This window comes from Neophocaena asiaeorientalis, unplaced genomic scaffold (genome assembly GCF_003031525.2).
Source record: "Neophocaena asiaeorientalis asiaeorientalis breed wild unplaced genomic scaffold, Neophocaena_asiaeorientalis_V1.1 scaffold417, whole genome shotgun sequence".
NCBI lineage: Eukaryota > Metazoa > Chordata > Mammalia > Artiodactyla > Phocoenidae > Neophocaena > Neophocaena asiaeorientalis.
This window is the reverse complement of record NW_020175387.1, coordinates 1,663,671-1,686,703: the sequence shown is the minus strand read 5'-3', so window position 1 is coordinate 1,686,703 and position 23,033 is coordinate 1,663,671. Positions and strand designations below refer to the sequence as shown.

At 38.4% G+C, this 23,033-nt stretch overlaps 1 protein-coding gene across 1 annotated transcript; it reads right to left on the bottom strand.

Annotated features, from left to right (window-relative positions):
• Nucleotides 1-662: 662 nt before the first annotated feature.
• On the bottom strand, nucleotides 663-19,302 carry GDAP1 (ganglioside induced differentiation associated protein 1). Its single transcript, XM_024765764.1, has 6 exons — nucleotides 19,112-19,302; nucleotides 18,257-18,449; nucleotides 9,207-9,380; nucleotides 7,147-7,241; nucleotides 4,798-4,912; nucleotides 663-3,846 (listed from the first exon to the last, which is right to left on the bottom strand). Exons 1-6 carry the CDS (start codon nucleotides 19,226-19,228, stop codon nucleotides 3,464-3,466), a joined length of 1,077 nt encoding a protein of 358 aa, XP_024621532.1. The 5' UTR covers nucleotides 19,229-19,302; the 3' UTR covers nucleotides 663-3,463.
• Nucleotides 19,303-23,033: the final 3,731 nt, after the last annotated feature.

Genomic DNA, 23,033 nt, shown 5'->3' with positions numbered 1-23,033 from the left:
TTCTGAGCAGACTATAGAGTGGTACATGCCCATGATGTTCCATGGTGTTCAAAATTGTTGCCTTTTGTTTGCAAACTTAGGGAAAATGAGATCAATTCGATTCTCATTTAGTTGGCTTTGTTCAATGTAAAACAGAAGTAGTACTCAATTTCTCGTTGATGATTAGAATAATGGCTAAGCTCACCAAGGCTAGAAATATGGATAGTAATTTGAATATTCATAATCCATGACTCGGTAAAAGGAAAAGAATTAGCTATATCAAAAATATACATAAATATCATAAAAAGAGTAGTATTTGAAACCCAGTGAACATGTAACAAAAGTATTTTGAAAAAATAAAAAAACTCTTGTATTTACCATTTTCATGCTATATACCCTGTTAAGTGGCTGGCTGCAAAAGAACCCTGTTAATGATCAGGATCGATATGGTATTCTTTAAGCCACCATTCATTTTAACCATAAAATTATGTGTATTTAAATAAATCGAGAGTCAGTAACTTTTATGTTGCAAGGAAAATATGACATCCTATAGCTAAATATTTTGAACACCTAACTTCTGCTTATTTTACCTTAATTACGACATTATGCTTTGACATTAAATGGAAAACATAATCTGATTTATCAAAAAAGATTACAAAATTAGTACTTTCAGGACACATTTATTTTCCAATTAATTTCATTGATCTTACAGGCAGAATAGTATCTTGATCTATTATATTCAACAACACCAAAAAGTCTACAACTCTGGTGTCAATATCAATAATGACTAAAAATCAAGCAAGCAATTTACAACTATCTGCAGTTAAGGAAATTAGACCCAAAAGGCATGTAACAGCAATAACAATAAAATAGTATTTGTGTTAAGACATAAATAGCCAACATAAATTTAGTACCTCAGGCATTTTTCTAATTTATACAAATTTTGGAAATTGAGGAGCACACTGGCCAGTCCACCAATGATCATGAAAGAGAAAATACATAAATGTGCCTATTTTGCTAATAGTATATGTTCAGCACTTTAGCTTGACATTGTGTGGTACAGTTATCCCTTCCAAGCATTAGACGTCAATACTACATATGCCTCAAGCTCTTTTACAGATGAATGATCTGATGAAGATGCCCTCATTTCAGAAACTAAGGTCATTAATGTTTATCTTCACTTGTAACATTTCAGAAGACTTCCTGAACCTAAAGAAAGCCCAATTTCAGACTGCTGGGTGAACAGCGACACCTAGTGGTCATTTTACCCCTAAACAAATATCTTAAAAGTATAAACTCAAGGGTATCCATGAAACAAGTGAAATTGCCACAAATGCATCACCTTTAATAGCGACACAAGCCTATTTCCAATGAAACTGTATCTGAAAATCATAAATACTTTTAGTAGATTTTCTCTTGATCGGTAATAATACAAATTTAATGAAAAGCCAGCATTGGACTTCGAATCTTTATTCTTAATCAACAACCCTTATATAGGTAAATATCCTCCTTTGTAGATTTTTGTAAAAATCCAATTTCAATTTCTTCATGTCTGAGTTCTTGCTCATAAAAGGATGACATAAAGAACTCTGAAACACTCTGACCTACTGAATAATCAGTTTTGTGGCTCTTTTATGAATACATGGTTTGGAATGTCCCAGAAACAAATTCAGACAGTCTATACAACAATGCACTGAGGTTCAAAATCAAGACACTATAAAAGCTGCCACTCTGTTCATTATTATTGGATTGAGTTTACACTGGAGATTTTATTAGTTTTTTGGAAACAGAGAGTATCCAGTTCAACAATATTTTCTAACACAACTGATTCATGAATTATAGAATCATTTTACCATCAAAAAGTCATTGTTTAGTAGGTATGACTGTTTCCTGTTAATGAAAAAGTTGGTAGGTACATTCTTTGGCCATCTGCACAGCCCATCTGAGGCAGTCCAAGCAGGCTTCTGCTGTTCGCTGGAACCTTAGCTCACCATTCCCCATACATGCTTCCCGTCACACCTAACACTGCTCCCCACACCTTTCTGGCCAACTCCAGAGAAACTCCACCTTCCTGTCACCAGGAAAGATTCTTCCTGAGCACAGACTTGCAGTTCCATTATTGTTCATGGGACACACAGGGTTTTTCCCTTCCAGATGGACTGAGGCACCCCCTACAGTGCCCAGACATACATGAAGGAATATAGGTGGAATCACTATCTATCGACTTATTTCATCTCCCCTAAATCGATTGCCAAGGATCAAGACTAGATTTTCTCCTTCCCTGTAACCTTTTAAGGCTTTGTTGATGACAATAAATAGATGCAAGGTTTAGACAACAGTTTTTGCATTAACACACCAGCCTCCCTAAATGCAGAATGAACCTATTTAACACTCCCAGATCAACAAAATGCCCACTCCCCAGCCACATGCCATGCTAGCAGTTACCTGGGACATTCACCTAAATGCCACCTGTGGGCACAAAAGGGCTGGAGAGACAAAGACTCCCAGTGACTGTTCACAACAGTCCACAGGAGTGATATCTCACAGGCACCTTCGAATTGGGGAACCATGAGGAAATTTCAGAGTTTCATGTAAATGCTAGTCACACATGTTCCAGTAGGCATCTCATGCCCAAGTAGGTAATCAGTTAATTTTAATAAATTAGTGACTGTGATTTATGTGCATTTAAAATTAACACTAAGGTCACATTAGGTGCTATAAGTGTAAAGCCCAGGGTTTTCTCCAGCCAACTCTCCGCAGTAACTCCCCAGTCCTCTTTTTCCAAGGTCCTCAGTTACAGGAGGATGCATGGGCTGTAGCCACAAGTAGTCGAATATAATGTTTACTAAGGGGACAGGCAGCCATGAGTGGCATCGGAGGCACCTGGAAGTTGCATTCTATTGTCATCATTATATAGACTTCATTCTCCCTTTCCCCCTTCTCTGTCCCTTTGCCTCCCTTATTTCTGCCTAAAGCTAACAGTGAGAGTAGGAAGCACTGCTGTGCCCTGCTGCTATCTGAACTCCTGTGTTGAGTAACAAAGATGATTTCTGGATTCCAGGAGAAAATACTTCTAACTATTCAACACTCAACACACCCAGATAGTCTCAGATGAAGAGCTACGGGCAATCATAGGTTATTATTACTGTCTGCTCATAATAATAAACTTCTCCCCCAAAATAACCCAGAATTTGAACTGACATTTTGAGGGAAAGGTCTATTCTCTACCTGTCAGCATTCACATATCTTGACTTTGCACATGTTTTAAGGAGGAATTAGTTCAGATTTGCAAATAAGTCCTCTCAAAGTTACCAGCCCACAAAACCATCTTCATTGCCTCCTCTCCCTGCATAAACGAGCCAAAGAGTAAAGTAAATTATGCTTTTTACGAGCTGCCCAGGGTCATTCTTCACTGGGCCTGGAAGAGTGGAGAAGGGTCTAGTTGAATGGCTAGATGAGTTGCCGCCACCAGATCCCCACAAGCCTAGAAATAATTTGGTCTGGGTCTGAGCACTAATATCATGCTGCCAAGTCTCTTTCTGAAAAGCATAAAAGCAAAATATCCCATTCCTGCAAGAAAACCAACCACAAGGATGGTGCCAAGAACTTTTGGGGCCCTTTTCTTGGCCACCCGGAATGCGGTTGGCAACACCGCAGAGATTAATATATTGTTGACATGTCCTAAAACCTTGTTAAATGTTTTTCTCTTCAAGACACGCTCGTAATAGGTTTCCAAGTTCGGTCGCTTTCCATTTCCCCAGTTTCTCCTTGCAAACCCCAGGAACTTCAGTCGATGCAGTGTAACAGCAAGCGAGATGTCAGCCAAGGTGAAGGATTCCCCGCAGAGCCATGGCTGGCGGCCCTCTTCTAATTAGAGAAAGGGACATGGAGGATAAGGGGCAAGCACTGTTCAAATAGACTTTGGTGGGCATCTTTGGTCTTAGTCTTGACGGCAAGGGTGAGGGTAGCAAAAGATGAAGGCCATGGTACATTTTCTTGACAATACTCAGCAAGTAATTCTATGCTTTAAAAAAAAAAATCCATGCAAATGTATCCCAAGCTAAGGGAGACTTGTTTGCCATCGGCACCTGGGTCCCTAGGTGCCACTAGAGCCACTTGAGCTCAAAGCCTGTCTATCATTTTGAGGAGTGGAGAGCCTCCAAGCCAAAGGAGTTAACAGATATTTCCTTCTGGGTTAAGAAAATGACAGGTGTACTTAAGGAAAATCCATATGTCACTCAGTAGTTGCCGCTTTTAGTTACTTATTTAGAAAGTCTCTATTGTGAAGCAAGTTTCAGGTAAAATCGTCTTTAACTTTGTTGTCAATCAGAATAGTGCAAATGGTCCATATGTCTGCACCTGGGCTTCATCGTGAAGCCAGGTTCACAGGTGCAGCCGGTGGATATGCACAGGCTGGCTGCACATATGCACAGGCTGGCTCCCATGTTATACTTTACTTCAATTTGCAGTTTTTCTCCCTGCCTAAGGAAAAAACTAGAGGGAGCGTTCAAGCAGGTACTCAGGTTATTCAACCAAACTAACTACTTTAATTAAAATTTGTGAAACAGGCCAGGTAGCATAACTTAAATTGTGCAGAAAAATTCTTCACCAGTCATATTTCACATAGATGCAGAGTTACAGTTAGACACCTGGGTTTTGCTGAATTTGACACCTAGTATTGCTATCATAATTTAAACTGCCCATGAGTGCTAACAATTAAAAACAGATTACAGAATGTTTTTGGTGAGACCTAAGAATGTTCCCGTAAATACTCCTGATGTCCAGAAAAAGAGAAAAAGGACACAAATGAGAACCTACCTGGGGTTTCTTCATTTCTTCTTTGCAACTCAGTTTCAACCTGATCCAAGACTTTCTCCAACTCATCAAGAATTTTCTTCAAATATTTGACATTGTCGTGGTCAAGGAGCTTTGACTAATCAACAAAAATAACTTATAGGTTATTTATGCCTGTAAAAGTAATCAGCGTAGAGCAGAGCAGATACAAACTCTTACAGAGTTGAAGCCTGTTTATTCTCAACAATGAGAAGAAATAGAATAACTTTGTTAAAGCAAAAGCAAACCTGACAGAAAATGCCCTGGCTGTGAAAATATCCCAGGGGTCAGACACACTGTTCACTGGCAACTCCTGTGGAACCAAATGATCAGAGAGGGCAAAGAATATGAGAGGCACAAAGAGACTCCTCTCGTGCCCAACTCCAGAACGGAACGTTGGCAGCTTTCAACAAATGAATAACTGAGGGCTCAGAGATGCGAGAGGAATCTGAATGCAGTGAGTTAAAAAGCAGGTAGAGGGCTTCCCTGGTGGCGCAGTGGTTGAGAGTCCGCCTGCTGATGCAGGGGACATGGGTTCGTGCCCCGGTCCGGGAAGATCCCACATGCCGCGGAGCGGCTGGGCCCGAGCCCACGTACCGCAAAAAAAAAAAAAAAATAGAGCAGCTAGAGAGTAAGGAGTACTGTGTGTGCAGGCGTTTCTCTTGAGAAGCTCACTTTTTTAGCTTATGTAGGATAAAGGAGGCTGGGAAGTAGAGGCAGGATTGGGAGTGCTGACGTTTGCTAGATTTTCAACATGGGAGAAGCTTTACACAGTTTGTTGGAGGAAAGAATCAGCAGAAAGAGAAAGGCTGACTCTAACCGATGAAGCAAAGACCTGCTCCTCAGGAGGCAGACACATCCAAATGGATTAACTCAAAACGGATTCAAGACTTGAAAGTAAGACCCGAAACCATAAAACTCCTAGAAGAAAACACAGGTGGTAAGCTCACTGACTTGGTCTTGGCAATGATTTTTTTTAATCTGACACCAGAAGCAAAAGCAACAAAAGCAAAAATAAACAAGTGTGACTACATTAAACTAAAAAGCTTCTTTCTGCACAGTAAAGGAACCCATCGACAAAACGAAAAGGCAACCTACTAAGTGGGATCAAATACTTAAAAATCATATATCTGGGCTAATATTCAAAATCTATAAAGAGCTCATATAACTCAATAGCAAACAAACAATCCAATTTAAAAATGGGCAGAAGATCTGGATAGACATTTTTCCAAAGAAGACATACAATGGCCAATAGGTACATGAAAAGGTGCTCAACATTGTAAATCATCAGGGAAAACAAATCAAGACCACAATAAGATATCAACTCACCCCTGTTAGAATGGCTATTATCAAAAAGTCAAGAAATCACAAGTGTTGACAAGGATGTGGAGAATGGGGAACACTTGTGTTCTGTTGGTGGGAATGTAAATTGGTGCAGCCACCATGGAAAATAGTATGGAGGTTCCTCAAAAAATTAAAAATAGAACTAACATATAATCTAGCAATTCTACTTCTGGGTATTTAGCCAAAAAAAAACGAAAACACTAACTCGAAAGATATCTGCACTCCTATGTTCATTGCAATATTATTTACAATAGCCAAAACATGGAAACAACCTAAGTGTTCATCAATAGATGAAGGGATTAAAAAATTGTGATTGGTGTATATAGAATGGAATATTTTTCAGCTATTAAAAGACTGAAATTTTGCCATTTGCAACAATGTGGATGGACCTTGAGGGCATTACGCTAAGTGAAATAAGTCAAGGAGAGAAAGACAAATCCCATATGATCTCTCTTATTGGTGGAATCTAAAAACAAATAACCAAGCTCATAGATGCAGAGAACAGACTGGTGGTTGCCAGAGGCAGTGGGGTGAGGGGTTGGAGAAATGGGTGAAGGGGATCAAAAGGTACAAAGGAAAAAAACTGAAAGGTATGTAGGGTATATATATTAAAAAAAAAAAAAAAAACTCGCCGGTAGCTTTATTGGTATAAAAAAGTCATAGACAGAGGTCTAGCTGCCTCAAAGTGGAAAAATACCTGAAATGACAGATTCCTACAATATTTTATTAACTTGCTTTTACATTTTATAAGTTTCCTTGGCAACCAGCATGAGCGATGACTGCTTTTTAAGCAATTGTCGTTAGGTCTGAATATCAAATCTAATAAAGAAAAATTCTTTCTAAAAGCAGAGCATAAGCCGAAGGTAACATGTGTTCTGGTGACTTGCGATATTTCATAGAATATGTTCTAAAAAATAGTGATACTGTACAAAAGGTAGAACATTTAATACAAACAGCGGATGTCAGTTGAGGACAGCCCGGTTTACTTACCTGAAGTCGCTTCTGTTTTGCAATGTACGCCTCTTGTAAATCTGGGTTTTCTTCGGCAAGTTTTTTCAGTTCAGACTCTGTGTTACCAATTTGACCTGATGACAAAATCATTTTTGAAACAGAAAATTATTTCCTCCCTTCCATAAAAGAAACAAAGAAAAGCAGGGAAACTCAATGGTAAGAGCATAAGCCCTGGGGGCCATGCCCTTCCTCTGCCTCAGACTCCCTCTCTGTGTGCCTCAGTTTCCTCACTTTTAAAATGGAGCTACCCAGTGCTTTGTGACCCCCTAGAGGGGTGGGCTAGGGAGGGTGGGAGGGAGAAACAAGAAGGAGGAGATATGGGGATATATGTATATGTATAGCTGATTCACTTTGTTATATAGCAGAAACTAACACACCATTGTAAAGCAATTATACTCCAATAAAGCTGTTAAAAAAAAAAAAACTACAGACAAAGTCTACATAAATAAATACTGCACTCTGTTAAAAGAAAAAAAGTTTAATGCATGAGACCCCCTATGCACACACGTTGTCTCTCTCTCTCTCTCTCTCTCTCTCTCTCTCTCTCTCACACACACACACACACACACACACACACACACACTGGAGCAACCAGTTGTTCTTTTCTTCCTAGTGACTCTCTGCTCTTTTTCTTAAGATCCTCTCTCACTTGTAACATTCTGACTTTCCTGAACTATAAGGGTGACCTTTCAGCTATTATATTACTAAGAAGAATGAATCAGGAAAAGAAGAAAACTAAACACCCGTCTTGATCCTTTCATTATCCTCTTAAAAGGGCGATTCTACCTCTACATTGTTCCTCTGCATCAAAGGACCCTGCCGCTTATCTCAGTAGGTGGGAGCTGCTAAAGTGAAAGACAGGTAGAACCTTGTCATGGCAAAGCTGATTAACAATTCCCAGGAAATAAAAATAGAATCTGGGTAAATAAATAAATAAATAATAAAATAAAATGGAGCTCTCAGAGTATCTGCCACACAGGGTGAGAATGAAACGGGAGGCACCGTGGAAAAGCATTGAACGCAAAGCCCAGCACATAAGTGCTTGAACAGGTTAGTTCTACCTTTCAATACCTTCCAAGTTTTCTGTAATAAATTTCTATGGAAAGGGAAGGGAAAAGCCTTATTTAGAGAAATATTTACTCTAGGGAAATATAGTCAGAATACTTGTTTCAAATCATATAATGAGTATTTCTGAGGAGAAGGCGGAGGAACAAGAGGAAGGTGAGAAGCTGGAAGAGGGAGGAGAAAAATGCAAGGAGGGAGAGCAGGGCAGGTAAGGCAAGAGGAGAGGAGTAAGGAGGAGGGGGTCGAAAAGAAAGTAAAGTAGCGTCAGTAAGAGAACTGTAAAGGCGAGGTATGATGCAACAGAAAGAACGCGCTTTCTGGAATTGAAGCTCTGGGTGTGAGTGTTCCTGGTCAAAACCCCCAGTCTGATCACAGCCCCCTTCCCTTTCCAATCCCCTGGGCCATGGAGCACACCTCCTCACCTTAATTAGTTGTTTGTATCTTTGTATCCCACGCACTGACCCTTCCCTATCCTCAGGGCAGAAGGAAGGAGAGAGCTGGAGGTCACAGCTCAACCTCAGTGAATCTCCGATCACTAAACTCAGAGGAAGAGTAATGGCTACACAGCCTGTAGCCCAGCTCTTCACATAATGAAACAAAAATTAAGGACCAGAAATGTGAACTCAGTCGCCCATAACTCCCAGCAGATCCCAGCTTTCCTTATTTCCTAGTCCATTTGTCCATGAGAACATGTTACGTTCTCTACTTTTCCACAGGCCACTCTTCTGAGTTTTATTTAAGCTTGGCCCTCAAGGCCAAGAGCTGGAAAATCAGGTCCTGTAGACAATAAATGTCCAGCTGAACAGCTGAAGCACAGATTCATCTGACTGGTGCGTGGATCGATATATAACATGCACGTCCATGAAGCAGACTCAACAACCCTGCCCCCAAGTCTTCCTGAGGTGTGCTAGGTCTCAAAAATGAATTAAAAGAAACTTGAGACAGAATTCCAGGTCTTTAAGATCTTTACATACTGCGAATCCTTGTTGTTGCATAAGCTGGGATCATGGAGTCCACAGTTAGCTCAGGATGTAAAATGCAGCCGTGTGTATAGGCATCCATGGGCAAGGAGTCAAGCAGTTCTCGATAATGTTGTACCCGTGGGTAATACATGCTTCCTTTATCAGGCATTAACCTGGGTGTTTTTTCTAAAATACACACACAAACACATACACAAACATTGAAGGAAAAGTTACAAACAAGACGTTACATCCAAAAGCAAGAAACAAAAAACTCCAGCCCCTCTACATTAACATTTTCAGTATTATATGAAGGGATTTAAAGGATGATATCTCTCCAGCCCAGACATTCAAAATTTGAATTGGACTGAGGTACCAGACCAGATTCCCAAACCACGATCACACTTCTCCACCTTGCAAATCACTACTCTCAAGGTCTAGTTTTTTATGCCAACTCCTCTGAGGAAATTTTCCCAACCTTCCACAACTACCAACATCTGACTAAGTCAAGTGTGCCTTCCTCTGTACATGCAAAATACTCTGTACATACTCCATTATAGCCCTTATCACCTTAATTAGTTTGTATCTTTTTGCCCCATAAACCCCTTCAGGGCAAGGAATGTATGATCCGGAGTCTAGCATAGTGTCTCATACATTTTAGGCCCTTGGTAAATGTTGGTTAAGTGAATGAAGGCTCATTATGGAAAGATGATCAGGGACCACACCTTCCCAGGTTCCAGTTAATACCAAGAGTGAGCCCATTGATGCTATGCGAATGGGAATTGATAATCTTCGTGGAATTCACCAGCAATTTCTAATATTTTATCTCTGGAAAGTGGGCTCTACGTAAATCTTCATTTGCTGGTTAAACTCTAAACTATAGACTCCTTAAAGGCAGGGACGATGTATTGTTCTTTGTTGAATCCCAGTGCCCAATATAATGTTTGGCTCATAGTAGGTGTTGAATAAATTTCAATTAATGAATTAATATATTCCCAAATTGCTAGTTATTATAGAATATTTGAGCTGCAGAAGCTCTGTAGCAATTAATGAGGACACTGAGATATATAGGCTGAGACATTCTCCCAAGATCCCACAGCTAATTAGAGGCAGACCAAGAACCAAAGTCATTAACTCCTAATGCAATGCTCTGTTTTATTATATCATTGTAACATCTTCAAAGGGTTTACTTCTCAGACACTATTCAAGAAGAATAAAAATGAACCATGTGATCCAAAGGTCAGGGCTAAGTCCCTACAGAATCTATTCCCACTTCTGACTCTCAGACTTCCCCTAAAAAAAAAATGCCAACAAGCTTATTAATCTAACAGGTGAAAAGAATGACCTCAACTCTACTCATTTATTTTTTGCTTATTCACTTACTCATTTAGTTTGAGTTATTTATTTAATGTGGAATCCTTTTGAGCATCACACGCTCATTCGTAAGCGTTGACAATTCAGAGTTGGTTGGAGAGTAAGATTTCAGGCAAGATCTCATAATGCCAGACCAAGTAGTATAAGATTTTAAGCCAACAGGCTATTTCTGACTCTCTAAGAAAAAAGAATATGGATTACTCCTCAAACCAGTGGGCAAATGTCTAATTCCCTGCTGGGAGTCCAATTCTGAAGTCTGCATTAGAATGACCAAGAATGAAGGGTCAGCTACATTCTGGTCGTCAACTGTGAATTTGCCCACTAGAGCACACTTCCTTGCTGACTTTTCAGGATCTCAGAATATCACCAGGATCCCAACCAACGCATGGTAAACATTCCCATGAGGATAACAGACTGGAGGCCTTCTAAGGTCCTTGAAATTCTAAAGAGTTCTCAACCTTTTGTGTGCCACTGACCTCTTCTCAAAATAATGTTCTTAAATGCATAAAATACAAGACATAGGATTGCAAAGGAAATTGATTATATTAAAATAAACTATCAAAGTAATTTTAAATTATAAAATACTAATATGGGTGTCTTTTTATTAATACACTAACAAAAGCTAGCAGCAGGTCTAATAACTACCATAATTTCAAAGTAGTGATGGGCATAAGTGATATTTTAAGATATCTGCAATAACTTGATATGCCATGAACACATCACAGTCACATGAACATACGAACAAAGTCACAGGCACTCCTGATATTGCTTTGGATTATGCCTACATTGGAAATGAAAGGAAATGATAAATTTCTGTTTGAAATTAGTGAAAAATAAAGATGTAATTTTTTCCCCTCTAAGATATCAAATGTCCTGAATTCTATTCACAGATCACTAGCGGTAAAAGTTCTCAAAGTATGGTCTAAAAACCCCTGGGCTTCCTGAAGACACTCTCAGGGGGTCTACAAGTCAAAGCTATTTTTATAGTAATACTAAGATGTTAATTGCTTTTTCACTCTCATTCTCTCTTGAGTGTACGATGGTATTTTCCAGAGCCTATACAACATGTGATAACTCCATCACTCTGGCATTAATGGAATGTGGGGTTGTATATTCTTGTATTTTAAACTATTCTCAATTTTAATTTCTAGTTTGATAGATATTGATAGATAGAATACATAAACAAAAGCTCTCAAATGTCCTCCTTAACTTTTAAGACAAAGGGGCCTTGAAACCAAAATGTTTGAGGACCACTGTTCTGGGGGGTCCAAGAACCACAGGTTAATAACCATAAATGATACGGCATTTTAAAATGCCTCTCAAGTGGGTAAATTTATAGCTACTGGCTCTGGCTGCTTTCTTGTGCCAGGTCGGGGGTTTGTCTTCAGAAGAGCATACGACTTCCTTCCTGGGCAAGAGAATAAAAGCAGGAAAAACAGCATCCAATTGCTTTCTGGCGAAGGTCCATCTGGCCAAGTCTGAATCCAAAGATTTGAATGCACGAAAGTAATCTTCTACTCAGCGCTCCATTACTATATAACTATCTCCTAAAACACTTTGTCAGGCAGAAAATCAGATACCCACTGAACCCATGTTCTTTTCCAAGCTCACTTTCTCTCTTCAAGGACACCCTGTCCAGTATCACACATCCAATGTGCCACCAGCACACAAAAGTGTCCAGCGCCTCTGGAAAGAGAGTTTTTCAAAAGACAACTGGGAATTTCCTTTGAATTATACAGAAAATCTTCCCTCGCATTCTCATTTCATTTTCCAGTCCTTCCATAAAGCATTTTTGTTACGATACTAAAAAGAGAAAATCTTTTCTTGGTATTCTACCTCAATCAGGAGTGAGAAAGCAACAGAAGGGTTACAGGGTTTGAGAAACAGGCAATAAGAATAATTCTGGGAACTCTTCATTGGGGTGGAATGTTGCAGTAGTGGAAGCCAGGATCAGTGACTAAGCTGGAAGAATAAATAAGTACATTGGCATAAGACCTGACGTTGTAGAAGTGAGTAGGGACAAAGGTAGGTCTTGTACTGCACCTAAATTTAGGCAGCAAATTAGAAACAGGCAGATGGACATAAAGCAGAAAGATGTGATAAACAACAAAGAGAGAAAACAAAAGAACAAAATTCTAAATCAGAAAGAAACAATAAAAGCATTCTGTAACCATTTAATGGGGACCAACAGCTCCATATATACTCAAGTCCCTGTACTGTTGGGTAGAATAACAATGGCCCTGAGCCATTAAAAAAATTACATTCAGTTTCCCCAAGAGCAAAAACTAAAAAGAATCTAGGGGCTTAAAGGCATACGTTTTAATTATTTTCCTAAATTGGCTGCTTTGATTTCCTACACTCCCCAGTGATGGCAGATAAAGGAGGCATTATTATGGCTATTTTCTAGAAAGATAGCCCCTAGGTCTATTTGAATAATTGTCAGGTCTTCCTTCAATGAGAATAGATTAGACTTCATTTCTATCTCTATCCCTTTGCCGATTTTTTATTTTACTTAGATCACTTAGTGATGACATTGGTACGTAAGATAATATGCAGCATGTAGCTGAACAAAATTGTACCCTGCAACTGGTCATACACCAGGCTATTAAAAATATAATAATGGTAAACAATTAAATTATGACCTGAAGCAAAAGATATGGTTACAAACTGACTACAATTCAAGGCTGCCATAACTTCAGAGCTAGGAAGATCAAATCTAAACACAGATGAGAAAAAACACGATGTCAAATTACACAAGTTCATTACGCACATCCAGAATTTTCTGAGACAGAGCCAGATTTGTAGCAAGAAAGTCAATACATTTTATACCTTAAATGTTTAACTACTTTTTAATTGGTAGTATATTTAAAACTTTTATAGGAACATTCATAATTGGGGGGCAAAAATTCCTAGATCAGATAGTTTGTTCCAATTATTGTATACACATAATATAGAACCAGGACTTCTGTAATTTTAACACCCCGTCCTGTTCCCTAAAATTGAACAAATCAGAGAAAGTTTTTTTTTTAATTACTTTTTTAAACCACTTTTATTGGCATAATCATGAGTTTTAAAGACTCATTTTCTTTTCCTTACCATATACCATATTTTCTCTGCACTCAGTTACAATACTTTGTGCTAACCTGCAATTTCAGTAGATGTGTGAAAAAGTGTATAATGTTATTCAACTATATATGAGACCCTTTTAGTAACAGATACAAAATTATTTATTCTATGACCTTAACAATAATTGAAAATTCCTTACATAAATAACTATATTTTTAATATAACAGTAATTTCAGAATGAATATTATCTTTAAAATCTGAGTTGATTTTCAATATATATTGATAAAACTATATTTATAAAATAAATTTATATTTCCTAATCAGACTTAGTATGTGATACTTTAATATATACCAGAATAGTTGGATTATTTCCAAACCAAATTCTTTTCCTAAGAATACTTAAAATGATATATCTAGACATAAGACATGGGACATAGTCTTCAGAGAACTGTTATAAAATATATTAAATTACCAAAATTCAATATTCACCATATGACATCCTTGATTCCAGGTTACCACTGATTGGCAGTAATAAACAGTATATATTCTAGTATTTTGTAGTTATTTCATGCTCTCTTTTTTTTTTTTACTTCTAAAAATCTGAATTTAATTGGGATGCCAGATTCCTAGCGATTTACATTTTTAATTTTCCAGATAATCTGGAGATTACATGCTCACTTTTTTTTATTATTTGGTGGCCAAGCCACAGTTCACTAAAAGAGATTATGATATACCAAAAGGATGTAAATATGTAAACACTGATTATACAGAAAGGTTGAGAAAGGTGTACAGGTCAGCAAGCCATCATTTTTAGTACAATCCCCAGTTGATAGACTAATAAAGGATAGCAAATAAGAGCAAAGGAGATGCCAGTTGACTACACTCTGTTCTTTAGATGAATGGATACACTTAATTAAAGTCTCTTATATAACCGTGGGCAACTATACACCTCATGAAATCCATTCACTCATTATCATTCTAATTTGTCACCTTTCCTCAAAGTTCCATCCATAATTGGTCAAAATGCTGCATGTTCCAACCAGTTCAAATATAGCAGGTCACAATTTGCCATGTTCTAGACAGAATCTATACTTTTGAAACAACTTGAAATCACACTGGTCTTTTATTTCAATGTTGGCTTTTGTTGGTAACTTATTAGCAGGCCAGGTCTCCCATCCTTCATTAATGCAGCTGATTTTTTAAAACAAAATTCATATACTACTTTTAGCCTTGTTAAACTTTATCTTAGTTATTGTTCCATTTTATTGTTCCATGAGAAGCATTTCATAAGCTAGTCATCATTTTAACTATCACAGCTTACACATCCGCAAGTATAATAGTGTTTCTTAGATGTCTTTATTCAAATCATTTATGGAATTGTTAGACTCAGTCAGAGAATAGAAGCCTAAAAGAACACCAGTAGAGATCCCTGTCCAGGCTGATATCTGTTTTCAATAACTCATTCATTTCAATCATTCAAAAGTATTTATTGGGCTTCCCTGGTGGCGCAGTGGCTGAGAGTCCGCCTGCCGATGCTGTACCCAAAAAAAAAAAAAAAAAAAAGTATTTATTAAGCTCCCATTAAAGAACGTCACCATACCAGGCACTGGGAATACAGTTGTTAATGAAACAGACACTGTCTCTGACCTCGCGGTGCTTACAGTGGTCTACAAGTAATTGAAATAATTAAAGTGTGATAAAATTATCATAGGATAAGTGAAATGAGAAAATATAGCTAAACAAGTAACATGGTATAAGAAATTCATAAATGAACATTCTTCATTATGGTGGTTTATTCGTCGGAAAATGTGCATTACTTTCATCTAGCCATATATGCTCCTTCATTCCACAGGGATATCATATGACTTATCATCAAATGCTCTGCTTAAATCAAGAGACACTGTATGTAGAACTATGCCCAGCACCTAATAGATTCACTTTTTAAAGTGTTAAAGACATTCTCCAGTAATGTAAAACTTAAGCTGTTTCCTTTTCATCGAGATACTCAAAAAATATATACTTTAAATTTTTTTGACAACACATTCTAGAACTCTGCCACACTTAAAGACAGTAATTTATAGCACTGCTTAAAGCTTAAGCAATTATTTAATGCACAGTAATTTGTAGTAGTGCTTCTCAAACTTTTATGTATATATGAATCACTTGGGAATCTTGTTAAAATGCAGATTCTGATCCAAGAGACTTGCAGTAGAGTCTAGAATTCTGCATTTCTAACAAGCTCCAAGGTGATACCGATGCTACTGGTCCATGGAATACGTGTTAAGTAGCAAGGATTAGAATTCAGCCTCCCCTCTCGTTAACAATTGGGATAACATTTGTCTCTCTCTTGTCTGGCCCTTTTCCTAATCTCCATGAGTTCTTAATGATAAATACAAATTATCTCAATGATCACTGTGATAATGCTTACATGTTTGTTTTTTATTTTAACACTTTGACACAACTTCATCTGGAGACTAGACGCCTGCATTTATATAACTGTTTTCTTACTGTCTTCATAGCTACCATGGGTTTTAGTTCCCTTAATCTTAATCTTCCTTTACCCTTTCCAGTTGAATGACTACTCTCCTTGGGAAACGGGAAAGAGTGAAATAAGAGTTGATTGGACTTGCTTTATCTCTGCAACTGATAAAACGATATCACCTAATCCAAGAGGACAAACTGAAAAGTCAAGTCACCAAAGATATGCAACCAGTTTGCGATAGCTTCAGATTAAGAGCTAGAATTCTCGATTGTCTACTTATTCTATTGGTACAACCAGAATTAAAGTCCTTAGTTTCCATATTTTCCTCTTGATGTTTAGCCCACAGTACCTTCTCCTCTGATTCAATAAATAGTAGTAAGAAAAGGTCAGTATTCACCTTGAGTAGGACTCCGAATGCATTTCAGTTTTGCTATTATATAGTCAAAGAAAAAGCCTAAAAGAAATTTGATGAAGCCTAATAATCATTAACATTACTATACTGTAAAGTAATACTGTATATTACTGAATATCTTACGAGAGATAATGTCACGAAGAGGAGGAGAATGGTAGTAATAGTAGTTCAAGGGATGCTAACAAAAGATTTAAACATGATTTTCATTTGCTACATCCTTTTAAAGTTTTTGATGATTTAAAGTAGAATTCTTATGCAATTATTTTGTCTTATTCACATTATTATAATCAGTTCTCCCAAGAAATACAAATTATTATTCAACAGACTTGTCCATTTCCAAAAAGCTCAAGATGGAGAAAAATTGTCTTAAATCAATTAGCCCCCATTTTCTGTGCAGTCCCCAGCATTTAGACTTATAAGGAATAGGAAGTAATGATGGATGGAAAAGCAGTTTAGATCAGTGGCCACCTCCAATCAAAATCTCAGGGAAAAAAAAAAAAAAAAAAATCTCAGGGAACTAAACACTTGGGTTAAGAATAAGGAAAGCCCACTGCTAATCTAATTCCGTGGGGTAAACTCCCCCGAGCCCCCATTTAGGTCCTATACCTATCTTTCTTCTAAGTACCTCAGACTTTTTGGGGCCTTATAATTTCCTTTCTCAGCTTCCAGTAATTTGGGGTTATATTCTGGTTTTATCTTGCCCAATTAACATCAACATAACTGGTGGCAGATGAAGAGTAACTGGATCTTGTCGTGCAACTTCTTTTTCAGAAGAGTACTTAGCTAAGAGCCCTCTGTTCTGCTCTCAGTTCTGTCGGTGATCAGCTGTGTAATCCTGGGCAAATATTGAAGCTACAGTTTACCTCAAAGGCTTGTTATTAGGAAGAAGCAAGACAATGTGTAAGTGGCAATGACTATGAGAGATGGTCCATGTAATAGGAAGGTTCGGATTTGAAAGGCTTGCGTTCCAGCCCTAATCTGCCATAAAGTAGCTGTTACCTTAGGCAACCACTCTGTTTCTCCTTCCTCATGTACAAAAGGGGAATAATTAGTCTACCATGCCTATCTCAGGTTGCTTTTTTTTGAAGACTGACTAGAACAGAAATTATAAAATGTCTGACACAAAACAGGCTATCAGTAAATGATTATTACTTAAAATCACTGTACAAATTTGAGCCCTATAATTCCTCACAAAAGATATAAAAATTCAAACCATACAGACGTAACAAGAGCAAAGATCTCCAAGTATACCAACATTCTAATCTCCCTCGCCTAAGATTTATTCCTTTTTCCCTCTTATTGTTTTTAAGGTAGAACCATTTAGTAGACTAAATGAAACTGATTTTCCTTTCATACTGTTCATTTAAAATCAATATTATGAATTTGACTTCAAGGCTAATAAATCACCACCACAAACCATACACCTGCAGGGTTTTTTTGCAAGTGTATTTAAAAGGAAAGTTCCAACATTAAAATTGGTAGTTTACGTGAAACCTTTTCAATGGAGTTACAATGGCTTTTACAAAATATATGCTATTGACCCATTTTATATTTGTGTGCTTATGGAAATGGAAAAGGTTGTTGGCACTAAACCACCATCATGAAACCAAAAAGAGGGGAGGAAGGGAGGAAATAGGAAGGAGGGAAGGAAGGAAGGGGGAAAGGAAGGGAGGGAAGGAAGGAAGACATATATTTGTGTTGAAAGTAAATCACAAATAGCCTTAACATTACCATCCAGGAAAGTCTGTTCAAGATAATCAATGATCTGAGTGGCCTCACAAATAATGTTTTCCCCGTGGATAAGGACGGGCACTTCTCCAGTTGAGTTCAAACGCATAAACCAGGGCTCATTGTGCTCACTCAGGGGCAGACTTACATCATGTTCCTCGCACTTCAATGCCTTTTCAGCAATTACCAAGCGCACCTGGAAGAGTTCACACTGGTTACCACAACGCGTGGAGGCTTTTAATTAAATGACATCCCTGGATACCACCAAGCAGCTCTTTTGTGCTTCCCTGAGTTATTAATATTTTCAACATTCTTTTCAACTATTCCTATTCCTGGAATTAACAAGTGAGATATATTCTAGCGTCTTCCTCTTATAAGTGAGGAAAGATAATTAAGTAATGAAAAGGATTCTGGCTATATTCAGAATCTCTACTACTTTCCCGGTGTCCTAAACCTTACGATGTGTCCTCCCCATAATAAGGACCTGAAACAGATAGGCTAGGCCTGTTGAAGAGAGTGAATGCGACCAAGAGTAAAAGAAGGAACCCTAGACGATGTGGTTGCAGGAAGGCGCTTCCCTCTGCCTCGCTCTCCACGGCCCCGGAGACAAGGCCTCCCGCCCAAATACCGAAAGCGATGCTTTTTTGTTGCATTTCACGACTGGTAGTGCCTTTGCACCTCAGACTGATGCTCCCTGCTCACCTACAAGGCGCACCCCCGCTCCTCAGGGAGCGCCCGCCGGGGTTAGGGCGTCGGAGGCCTATTTCTAAGTGGGCCGGCTTACCGGAGCAACACCCAGAGGGAGCTGTCCCGGTGCTGAAACCCGATCCGCACCGCCCGCCCGGCTGAGGCCTTTACCTTTTGAGAGCTGAAAGAATGCGTCCAGTGGTACAGAATGAGTTTAACCTCCGCGTCCGACTTGCCTTCCGCCATCAATGGCGCTCCCCCTCTCTGCTCGTCCTGCCTCCGGGCCATTTAGGGGACGCGCGAGCGCGGGAGGGCCTCGCCTGTCCGCCCTTTACTTCTCCCAGCCACAGCGCCCTGCAAAGCGCCCTTAGCTTTGCCAGGATGCCACCCGATGCTCCGAGAAAGAAGAGTTCGCACAGATGGACGAACAGACCGCTGGGAAGTGTAGTTTCGTGGGCGAGAAAGCTGTGGGGGCGGGGGGCGGGGGGAGTCTGCGCACAGAAGTCACCTGGGAGGTGCAATTGGACGTTTTTTAGGGAAAACGATCTCAAATATGAGTCCCTGATTATTTAAGATGAGTAATGGAAATACTGATTGCAAATTATTCATCGGTTTTGTAGATGGAGTAGAGTTGCTCAGGCATAAAAGCATCAATTTCCCAAGATACTTAGGGGTCCTCTTGGAGAGTCTGTGCTTTTGGTGGAAAGGAAGTTCCCGGTTTACAGACAAAACAACAGGATAAAGATTTATGAGTTTTCATTAGAAGATGCTATTATGCGGTCATGTAATAACAACAACAATAGTAAATCTCATAAACAATGGCGAATTAAAATAGCCTAGTTAAACACAGAAAATATTTTGCCCATTTAAAAATTTTTTTAAACTTATTTTATTGCAATATAATAAAATATTTATATTATAAATATTAAAACAAGTATAGTTGATTTACAATGTTGTGTTAGTTTCAGGTGTACAGCAAAGTGATTCAGTTACACACATATATATATGTATTCTTTTTCATATTATTTTCTATTATGGTTTATTACAGGATATTGAATATAGTTCCCTGTGCTATACAGTAGGACCTTGCTGTTTATCCATTCTATATATAATAGTTTGCATCTGCTAATTAAACACAGAATTTTTAGAGCAGAACGACTTGGGTTCATTTCCTAGTTTTTCAATTTTCACAATTTTTGAAGTAGAGATAATTCTATTTCCCCCCATAAGGTTTTTGTGAGAAATAACTAAATACAATGTTAAGCACTCAGAACAGCCTAGCATGTTGTAGACACTCCAGATTATGTACAAGTTCAGCTGCCTTATAAACATTCTCTTTATAATCATGGCCAAAATCATAATTTTATGCTAATCTAGTTGTTACTTTTCACCTCTCAAAATTTAACGTAATAGTAAATTAGCAAAATTTCTCTTTCAGTAAATATGTATTAATATGACCACGAAATGAATGCTTGTATAATTCATCCAGCAAATGTTTATTGAGTACCTACTGTGTTCCAAGCATTGTACTGGGCCCTGGTAATACAAAGTTGTATAAGACCTGATACCTGGCACCCAAGATATGTCTGGTGGCAGAGACAACAAAATAAACAGACAACCACGGTGGAGATGAGAACTCTCAGTCTTAGAGTAAACACAGGTACTAAGAGAAAAGAGAGGTAGGCATCCAACTCAGGTCAAAAAAGGCCCCCTAGAAGAGACAAAATTCTCATGAGGTCCTTCCTGCCTTTTACAACACTTTATTTGTTGCTCTCTCTAATTCTCGTATAATTTTTAAAGATTTTTATAGTGTCTCTTTATACCCTTAAGTTAATTCAAATGCTACAGCAGAAGTGATCCTTACCAAATTTGTTTTCTATCGGTTCACTCTTCTGAATAGAAGAGGAAAAAGCAAAATTGTGACATCAATCAGAGTGGGGTTTAAATTCTAGCTCCACCCTTAACCTGACCTCTCCTGAGCCTTCACTTCATCATGCGCAACATATAGGCATATAAAAATATATGATTGACATGGGCATTCGGTGAGGGACTGTGTATAAAGCACTTAGCACATTGCCTGAAAAACAGCAGTTGATGCAAGTATATGTGGAAAAGCCCCTCCGTGATTTTAACAGGGCATCATATCACACTTGCTGCTCTCTCTTTAGGCCTCAGAATGTTTACAACTACTGTATAATCCTCCTCTCCCATTCCTTTTCACAAGAACTTCATTTTTAATTCCCTAACTTCAGATTCCAAATGTATACTATCCATTCCCTTCCTTAATGTGCTCGATCACCTCAATATCTGAATAAACCCAATATTCTTGTTAGGTCCTCTGTCACTTGCAGCTGAAAGAGTCCTGAAAATAAAGCCCGGGTCTATCAAACACTGAGTACTTTCTCCACCACATATTCCCAGCAGCCAAGCCATATAGGAATCAATGAATTGACTGATTACTGTATTGGTGTTTAACATTAAGTATTCATATATGTCCTTGGAAGTAGAAATGCATACAGAGCTTCTGAAAGGAAAATTATCAATATGCATCAATAACCTTGAAAGTGGGCACAACTTCTATTAACTCCTCTCTTTGCAATTTAACTAAGGAAATAACTGCAGCGAATTCTGGTCCTAAATATCTATGTTCCCCTTCTTCAGTGGTGATAGAAATTCTAGCCAAGCACATGGCTGCTGAGAAGAAAAACTGCATTTCCCAGGCTCTGTTGTAGATAAATGTGGCATGTGACTATTTTCTAACAAATGGGATGTAATGGACATGCCAAAGGGAAAATTCTGGGAATCTTCCTGAAGGAGGAGGCAGTTGGCCTTGTGCCTCTTCTTCATGCCATCCTCCATCCTGCTACCAGGAGGCTGGATGCTGACTTGCATTATGACGAATGGGGCCGCACCCCAGGGATGGCGAGCCCTGAGCTGTCCTTGGGACATTGGGAAGCAGAACCACCACATGAACCTCAGTCTGCAAACCTGCAAATTTCTACCTGAAAAAGAGATAAAGCATCTTGTTCAAGCCACTGTTATTTGGTGCTTTTCGGGTGCTATTATCTTAACCTATCCTCCCTAATACATCAACCTTGTAAAATATAGGTGGCCTTTATTTCTTTATGCTTCTATATTCTGTAATTTTTCTATAATGAATATGTGCCGCTTTTACTTCTTAAATATTTGAACATTAAAAGAATGTTATTAAATAGATGAGATAAGGAAACACGTTGGCGTTTTGTTTTGTTTTGAAATCACGGTAGGGATAAAAATAGAACTGCTACATCTACTTCGATTGATCCGTAATCTCTGTTATTTTCCACCCTCATAAAAGCCACTCTTATGTGATATAAAAGCCTTATTATCCATTCACATGTTTATGCAGAGCTTCTACTAAATTTTGTGTGTATTCTGTAGTGATGTGTCTTTGTACATCAATCACATTAGATTGCAGGCTCCGGGACAACAGGAGCCAGAGCCAGGTCAATTTATTTCTTCAGTTTGCTTTTGTTGAGCTCTACCTGTCCCAGGAACAGTGCTAGATGCAAAACATAGGGAGTTAAAAGTCACAGTCACTGGGAACTCAAGTGTGGAGGTAGAAAAATGAGATTTCAACACAGTGTGGTAATTGCTTTGATATGTAAGAGATTATGACGGGATTATAGAGAAAGGCACCTAACATAGATAGGCTTCCCAGAAGAGGTGATGATCGTAACCCTGACTGGTACCGTACTAGAGCAATTACCAATCTACCCACTGCTGCCACTGGCTCATACTGCCTCGAGAGTGCTGATGGTTATATTTGCAGAAATTTTGCAAGCTGGATATTCAACACAGCCATTATTAAAAATTAAATAAAATTAAATTGCATTTAAGAAGTTATTTTTAAAATAAAGCTAGCAAATACTCAAAACATCACTTTCAAATTATTTTGCTATGTTTACCATTATCTATACTCTTGAGTTTATTTATGTCTATTATATTTGTATGATGGAAATCATATATAGGGGTGGGTGCCTCTCTCCCTATCTCCCTGTTCAGTGATATCATGTTAGTAGCTTAAAATTGGCTGTGGCAGGAGTGTTTACAC

Excerpts from the sequence above, each read along its gene's own strand:
- GDAP1 (XM_024765764.1), bottom strand. The coding sequence starts at position 19,228 with ATGGCCCGGAGGCAGGACGAGCAGAGAGGGGGAGCGCCATTGATGGCG. Across the intron at positions 18,450-19,111 it reads ATTCTTTCAGCTCTCAAAAG|GTGCGCTTGGTAATTGCTGA; the intron begins GTAAAGGCCTCA and ends GAACTCTTCCAG. Across the intron at positions 4,913-7,146 it reads CAAAACAGAAGCGACTTCAG|TCAAAGCTCCTTGACCACGA; the intron begins GTAAGTAAACCG and ends TTTGTTGATTAG.